Raw genomic sequence first — 7,941 nt, 5'->3', positions numbered from 1 at the left:
CTGTATTGATAGTGGGGGTTGCCCCGACCCAGGTGCAGGACCTTGCACTTGGCCTTGTTAAACCTCATGAGGTTCACACTAAGAAAATTAAAAAAACATGGTTGCAATGTATTTTTTTTCCCTCCTATAAGGCATCATGATCTTTTCATCAGGGCCTGGTGGGCCAGCAAGTCAAAGCCTGGTAATGGCAGGCAACCTTGTTGTTGGTGTGATGACTTCTCTGAGCCTTCAGGCCCTTGGCTAGTTCAGGAGCATCTGCTGCCGCTCCTGGTTTCCACCGCCTGCGAACAGGGGAGTGGAGCAACTGTTCCCACCAACTCAGACCTCCAGAGGTGGTCTGAAATTATTTTTTAAGGTAATCAATGCAAGACTTGAATTGAAATTAGTTGTGTGATATTAAGGAAGTCAGCATCATGCCATAATTCTTGCTTTCCTACTTCCCGAGCTGGTTGGAGAGGGGCAATGGTGTACAGTTGAGGTCAGCAATTTCATCTGCATGTTGTTTGCCTCATTTTTTGGCAGGTGGTTGGACAAACTCGGACTTTCAGCCAGGCAGGGGATTGACGTGGTGATGAGACAGGTTTTCTTTGGGGCAGGGACCTATCACCTGGTGGATGCCAACTTTGAGCCTTTGCCGGTATGTATGCAACCCCGCTAACACCATCTGAATGCTGCATGTATTTCTGCACAGGCAACACTGGATGTGGAGATACAAGTCAGCTATTTTAACAACGCAGGATAGCGACAGATTTTGTAGGATAGTCGCAGTTATCTTTGCAGCTGAAGTTAGCTCATGTTTCATTATGGGTTCATGTATTATATATATATATAGATACAAGATATTTACGGCAACTGCAGGGACGCAGCTAGTCGTCAGCACAGCAGAGACTGATTTCTGGGACATGATGCTCTGATTTGTATGCAGACGCTTCTGGAATTCACAAGGCTTTTCTGGATGGACTGTTTTGGTTTGAGTACTCCTCAGCTGGGTGATGAGTAGCTTTTAAACAGAAGTGATACAAGGTATTATAATAAATTATATCCCAAGTGAAAACCAAACAACATGAAGTCAAGACTCAAGCATTTCTTAGGTCATGAGCATATTTAGCCTTCAGTAGTGGCTGAAGGAGAATTAAATGAAAACATGCATTTATTATAGTTTGATTTATTAGGAAATAACATTCTGCTGTGATGAAACATCATTATTTGAACTATACGTTGTTCTTGCATGTACAGCATGTTTCTTTGTGCTAGTAGCGCTTACCTTGGGTTGAGAGGATAGCGTCTTTCTTTTTAGCTTTCCTCTCATTTTTCTGCTTCCAAGTTGTGATTTTCACAGGTTATAGAGACCATATGAGAAGAAACCCAGCATACCGGGTTTTTCTGTCCTGCCTGTTCAGCTGGTCCCTATGCCAGGGGCTGCATTGTCAGGCTTGGTGCTTTGGGCTTTTTATTCCCTCATTTAAAACAGATTTAATTTGGACTGAAAGGATGTGCCTTGTTCCTCACCTACAGACAGTACAGATGATAATCAAGCTAATAATGCTTTAGAGGCAGGGAAATCCAAACCCAGTCCATCAGTTTTAGTTAGCATGGAAATGAAGAAGCACAGCAGTGTCAGAAGGCTGCACCTCCTTGCAAAGGGGCTGAGCATGCAGGCCGATAGGAAAAGTCACTTCCCCGGGCTCGTGGTGAGTCAGGAAAGAAACAGGACAGTTTTCCTTCCAGGAAAACCTCAAAGACAGACAGACAGATGAGCTGGGAGAAGCTCTCTGAAACCTGCCAGCTGGAGCACATCCTCCCCTGGGGCTGCACTCAAAGAAGTGATGCTGCAAAATGCATCCTGCCTGCGGCCTCCTACTCCCCAAACACATTTGCACAGACCTCGTGCTCTCTTTGGTACAGTCACAGACTTCATAGATGAAAAGTAGCGGTCAAGATGCAAGAAAATGCAGACCTGGAAAAAATGAGTCTGCACTGGGCATCACCCCTGCTCTTGGGCATTGTCCTGGGGTTTCAGAGGATTTACTCTTGGCTGGCGTTCAGAAATTAATCCTGAGGCCTGTTCAAAAGCACGATGTTAGTGAAGGGCATAAAAGTTGCGGGGGCTTCGTCCCGGCATTGTGCTTGTGGATTGGGCACAGGCTTTCCTGCAGGAGGGGCAGCTCATCCCCCGCGGATTCAGCCCTGAGGTGCTCTGTACCCTGCGGAAGGGCGTTTCCAAAATGCAGACAGTCTCTCCCCCACAGAAGGAGCTCCGAGATTTGCATATGAAGGGGAAAATTACTCTAAGGTAATGTAAACACAGCTGCTGTGCAGCTTGGAGGCAGGGTTTTCTCTTTAGCTATGCTGTTAGTGGGAATTTAAATACATATGGTGAAAAACTTGCTAAAGCAAAAAATTATGGGGAACCCTCCCCCAAAAATTACCAGAAACATGAACGTTACATTAAGCACCGTGTGGAGTACCTGGCATGTACAGAAGTGCTTACGTCTGTTTTTGTGCCTCCCAGGACTACTGGCTCTCGCTGCTCTACAAGAAGCTGGTGGGTACCAAGGTGCTGCAGGTCAGCCTGGTGGGAGCTGACGAGAGGAAGCTCCGTGTCTACCTCCACTGCACGAACACCCTCCAGTAAGCCTCCAGAAAGGGCAAAATATCCCAGAAACCGAGCCCACAGCCACCCCCAGGCCAACAAAAGCAATTCGGGACAGTGCAAGGATGCACGTTATTTCTGTGAAACCTCTTTCTCTCCTGATCCCCGCCATCATCTTCTCTTGCCTTACAGCCCAAAGTACAGAGAAGGGGACGTGACGCTGTTTGCCTTAAACCTCTACAATGTTACCCAACATTTGCAGCTACCGAATTACTTATCAAGCAAGCACGTGGATCAGTACCTCTTACTGCCTCGTGGCAAAGAGAATATACTTTCCAGGTAAGTGTGCAGTTCCTCCTGTCTCTGTAGAAAGGATTGTCAGTAGAGTTAGATGGCCTCTAAAACCTCACCTTGTTCCATTTGCAAGGGGCAGGGAGGAAGAGGTTACCATTCAGTCATCTGGGTTTTTTTTCAGCAAGGTCTGACTTCTGTTAAATCAGGTCTCCTAAAATCAGGCTGCTGAAAGCTTGCTAAGGTACAAGGACGCTTGTTTGATGTTAATTGGGAAGCTTTTTCCTAGCAAGTTTCAGGGATCTGGACCGGCTGCTAAAGTCCTTTTTCTTTTGCACAAGCACAGGTATATTGCTTTCCCAGGTGCTGGCTCCCGGTTTACAGCATCGTGTTCAGGCTTTGTATGGTTTCTTTTGTTGTTACCACTAATGCATCGGCATGGGAAGGATCTGCTCTGTGGGCATAGAAGATATCTTAATATTTGCAGGAGAAAAACCAATTAAAATTTGTACTTTTCAAAGCCTGTTCTGCTGTTAACCTCACTAGAAGAGTAAGAAACATGTACTTTTCAACTTGCTTGTGCTACGACTCTAAAAGGAGTCCTTGCAGAGGGAGTGCAGCAGATGCTCTGTGTGTGTACACTCATAAACCCTCAAGGGAAGTTTAGTTTGTCTTTGGGCTGAGTTTATGTTTACACTCAGGTCCAGAGCTGTTTGTGCTCGATGGCAAACAGAGCACAGCTGCCCAAACAATCTCTCTGTCCCTCTCCAGGTCTATTGAGCTAAATGGCCGTGTGCTACGGATGGTGGATGACAAAATGCTGCCAGAGCTTATCGAAAAACCCCTTGGTCCCGGCAGTGTACTTGGCCTTCCAGCCTTCTCTTACGGCTTTTATGTTATCAAAAACGCCAAAGCTATTGCTTGCATTTAAATGGTTAGTACACGCGTGCAGGATAAATGTAAAGCACTTGGCTAGTAGGGAAGTTTAATCCTAGAAATTCACGTTTCTACCATGAGATTTAATTCTGGCAAGGGATGCAAATGTGGTGGCACTGGTATGATCTGTGGGCTGGGGAAGACATGAGGTCCCGCTGAGTACGTGAAAGATGCTCATTAAGCTCCCGGGAGAATTATCCAGGTAGAGCTAGCCCAGGCAGGGGCTGGATTTGCTCTCAGTCCAGCCTGGGTTGCTGTGCTCGAGCCTGGAGCCCTTCTCCATGCCATGCGCGGAGCTGTGTCAGCTTCTCACGCTGCACTGGGGGCACTGCCAGCCAGGAACTGCAACCTCCCCTCTCCTTCTAATTTCTGCAAGCACAGCTCTTAAAGCAGTTCCTTCAAAAGCTTGCCTTCAGGAAGGATGAGCAGGTATTTTATTTTAGCTGTACAGCTGTGATTTTGCCTGCACTGTGTGGGGAAGCCCAAGGAGGGGTTGCAGTTGCTGAGGGCATCTCGGGGTGGAAGGTGGGGACATGAAAAGCAAACCAAGGTTGGGGTGCCTACAGGGGAAAACGCCTTGCCAAGAAACCAGGTCCTTCATGGGATTTGGGGCAGCACCGCACATTTTTCCCAAGCTAGGAGAGTTCAGTCACAAGATGGAGCTGTGGCCACATGCTTTCCAAAGGCGAGTTTTTGACACACAAAATGCAGGCTGTTCCTGCCAGGGTGGTCTACCTCTGTCATCACACACTTCGTCCCTGGGAGGAAAGGAGAGGAACCCACAGGCGCCCCGGCAAACCCTCCGTGGCCAGTGGGCTGTACGGTGAGGGCTCATGACTCAACCTTCACCACCCCGCAGGTGGTTCAGCTGGAAAGGACTTCCCTGAACCTATCTGCAGGAGCAGCTCTGCTTTACGCTCCCTAACTCGCTCAGGTCTCTTCTGTTCTCGAGGAGACAGGAGAGTAAAGAGACTGAGCAAACCACCCACCCCTCAACCATCAGAGGGACTTCAGTGGCCTTAGAGCATTCTGGGGACAAACCTGCCCGGCCAGGCTGACATCCCTCCCACTGGGGAAACAGCCATTTTGGCCAGAAATCTGTGTCAGCAGTGGCTTTTCTCCCCAGCCATGCCTTCCTCACGCGCACCCTGCTGCAGTTCGGTGTGCCACCGGCCACTTTCCTCTGGCATGCGGGCTGCCGGTCTGCAGGGTAGCAAAACACCTTGGAGAATATCTGTGGTCTCCCGCACATGTTTGTTTGCATCTACTTTTCTTGAAGATATATAACCCATGCCACTGTCAATGCCTTATGATATTTTGAGCACAGCAGGGGAAAACAACACCACACCACTGTATTTCCCTTTTTAAGCTTTAAAAGGATGCTACCAGCTACATGGGGTTTCAACGCAGGGCAGGGGGGGAGGGGATATTTTTTAATGACAAGGCTTTAAAAACTTTTGAAGCTGTGATTAAAAATTGCACAATAAAAAATTATATTTAAGTTCAGTGTGTCAAAGGAGTGTTTGCATCCACAGCGCAGATGCATTCTGTGAAGGGTTATGTATCAGGGGGTAATATAGATCAGAAATGAGAATAAGGAAGGCTAAGTTTGTTTACATTGTCCAAGTTCAATACAAGAAGTAAAGAGAGAGTAAAATGGAGTGGAAAGTCTTACATACAGTCAACATAAAGGTAATAATATATTATGATTATACTAATAATATAAGTTACAACTAAGACATCAAAGTTATTGTTTGCCTGGTAGCTTCTTTTTAGAACTTTTCTAATAGTTCTGTTTATTCCAATGCTTGTGACTTTTATATTTGAAGATTTTAATTAAAGCGATTTATACCAGCTTTTGGCAATCTTCCTTTTTTTTAAGACTGCTTATTGGCATAATGATACCACGAAACTCCCTACATTTGGTCATACATCATCTGTGCTTTGTGTGATTCCCAATAAGAGTACCCAAGTAAGTAAAAATGAAAGAAATCATATCCAGGTTGGTGTGTTGCAATTATAGCTGACCACCAGTTCAGAAGCCCTCCACCCCGCTGTCTAACTCAGACACAATACACGGGCTGATGATCAGCACGCAGGAACTACTGGGAGGGGTACAGGCATGTCCGGGTGCGCAAATGACAGCTGCTCTGGCTTTACCTCCCAGCCACACCTCCTTCTCTGAGCACACGGCCTGGTTCTTCACACGGCAGGGTGGGGAGAGGTATGATTTACAGCTCACATAACTGCTTTCAACTTAAAAAGCTCTACACACCCCCAGATGACTTCTCTTTACAAAGTGGTGTATATTAAGCTGATAGCTACTGTTAGGTCTGTACAAACAAAGCAGGAGGGACAGGAGCATAGGAAATGAGACACTGGATCCCGGTACACCAAGACAGGTACGGTCAGAACCAGAGGCGAACATCGCCCTCGCAGGACCCATCTGCAGCAGCAACGCCTGCCCCACGGGCACCTTATCTCAAGGGCTTTTTTCCCCTGTGTGAATGTTGTAAACCTTGGGGTTTCAATCTTGAATGTCAAAAAACATATATACACACACTTATCTGAGTCCGGGAACAACGATTATACCTCACACACGTTCCAATTTACTTTTGCATTTTTGACTCTGGAGCTTGGATTACCCACCTTGGATTTACTGTAAATCAGTTCCTGGAAGGTGGAGTAAATTGCACTATGAAACCTTTATATAGGAGATCATTTAACGTATGTGAAAATAAGGAAACTGATAATCTCCTTAGAAACAGGGGCAATTTGACCATCAACTCAGATTTGAGTCAAACAAGAAAATGGGGCCTTAACAGCTTTTGGTGCTTTTTCAAAGTCTGAAGTGTACTATTCCCTAGATTTTTTTTCAGCGAGGGGCCAGGCCACCTTATAGTGAATATAAACCTAGTGACAAGAAGTTTGCTTTTCTGCTTTACTTTCATGAGCTCCTTAAAAATTGTCTGCAGACGGTCTAGGGTTTGTTTTCCACATCACACATAAAAAAGCCCCGCCCACAGTGTCTGTGCCCACCCGGTGAGTATCGGAGTTCCTATGGACACAGCAGGCACAAAGGCTGTGGGCGCGCATTGCCAGGACTTGCTCGCTGCTCTCCAGGATGCACTGTTCAAACACGCCTCGGGCACTTGTCTGTACCTGAATAAAGTCCACAATGACTGACCTTGCCAGTGTGAAAGAGCCAAGGTCACAAAAAAAAAAAATTTCAGAAAAAAAACCCACTTTCATGAGAGTTGAGCAACTGTTTGTTTCATGGTCCTGTGCAAATCGTTTCACTGCTGTGGAGAACTGCTCATTAAAACAGTGAATGGAAAAATGTGAAAGTCACTTCTCCATCACATTGGTTTTTTACTTTCTCCTGGTAGTCAACATTTTGGGAAATTGAAGTTCAAAATGGTTTCCCTTGTTTTTGTCAGTGTGTCAGTTGTTCAAGCCGAAGGAAGTGTGGAATGAGACGGAAGTTATACACTACATGGACACCGAATTCTCCAAGAAATCTTTCAGCAGCAAATCTGGGGACATTTTATCACTGAAACCATGCCATGCAACGCAAAGCTTTTATGGCTTTGTCCGAAGCTCTCCTACCTCCCCGGTTTATGCAATAACTCATATAAGATGGTGGGAGAACTGAGTGAACGAGGACAGAGATCCAAAGGCCATATATAAAATCAGAAATTTTTATTAACTACAGTCTGGAGAGGTTTGGGAGATGAGACATATGCCGACGCATGAACACATATATCTTGATATGTTTGATGATACACAGTCACCTATTGGATTTCAACAAATAGCATGGAAGACCTTGAAGATATTTAGTAGTAAAACCAGCACACATACTTTTAGTGAGGTGCTGAGGTACTGTAACTAAAGATTACAGAAGTTACTAAATCTGTGCATTCTGTTGTTTTGCCATCGGTCCCCCTCGGGTGCTCTGTCAGCATTCGCTGCTCAAAGCCGACGGCAGGCGAAGCTCCAGCCTCCCTCACATCCCATGCCAGGAGACTCGCCTGCCGTCCTCCGTACCTGCGCCAGCACCACGGCAGACCGATTCCTGCTGGTACCTGCCGGGCCCCGCGACCTACGGGGAAACGGCTGCT

General features: G+C 46.3%; 1 protein-coding gene across 1 annotated transcript in view; it reads left to right on the top strand.

The window, feature by feature from the left end:
* The window catches only part of HPSE (heparanase), a 15,652-nt gene extending 9,996 nt beyond the window's left edge, over nt 1-5,656 (top strand). The window contains exons 10-13 of the mRNA XM_009280271.2: nt 523-637; nt 2,513-2,631; nt 2,786-2,932; nt 3,656-5,656. Of these exons, the coding sequence (XP_009278546.1) occupies nt 523-637; nt 2,513-2,631; nt 2,786-2,932; nt 3,656-3,815 (541 nt within the window). The 3' untranslated portion in view covers nt 3,816-5,656. The remainder of the gene's footprint in view (nt 1-522; nt 638-2,512; nt 2,632-2,785; nt 2,933-3,655) is intronic.
* Nucleotides 5,657-7,941: the final 2,285 nt, after the last annotated feature.

This window comes from Aptenodytes forsteri, unplaced genomic scaffold (genome assembly GCF_000699145.1).
Source record: "Aptenodytes forsteri isolate BGI_AS27 unplaced genomic scaffold, ASM69914v1 Scaffold227, whole genome shotgun sequence".
Lineage (NCBI taxonomy): Eukaryota > Metazoa > Chordata > Aves > Sphenisciformes > Spheniscidae > Aptenodytes > Aptenodytes forsteri.
Note: the sequence above shows the minus strand (reverse complement) of the source record. Positions and strands in the feature narration are given on the sequence as shown.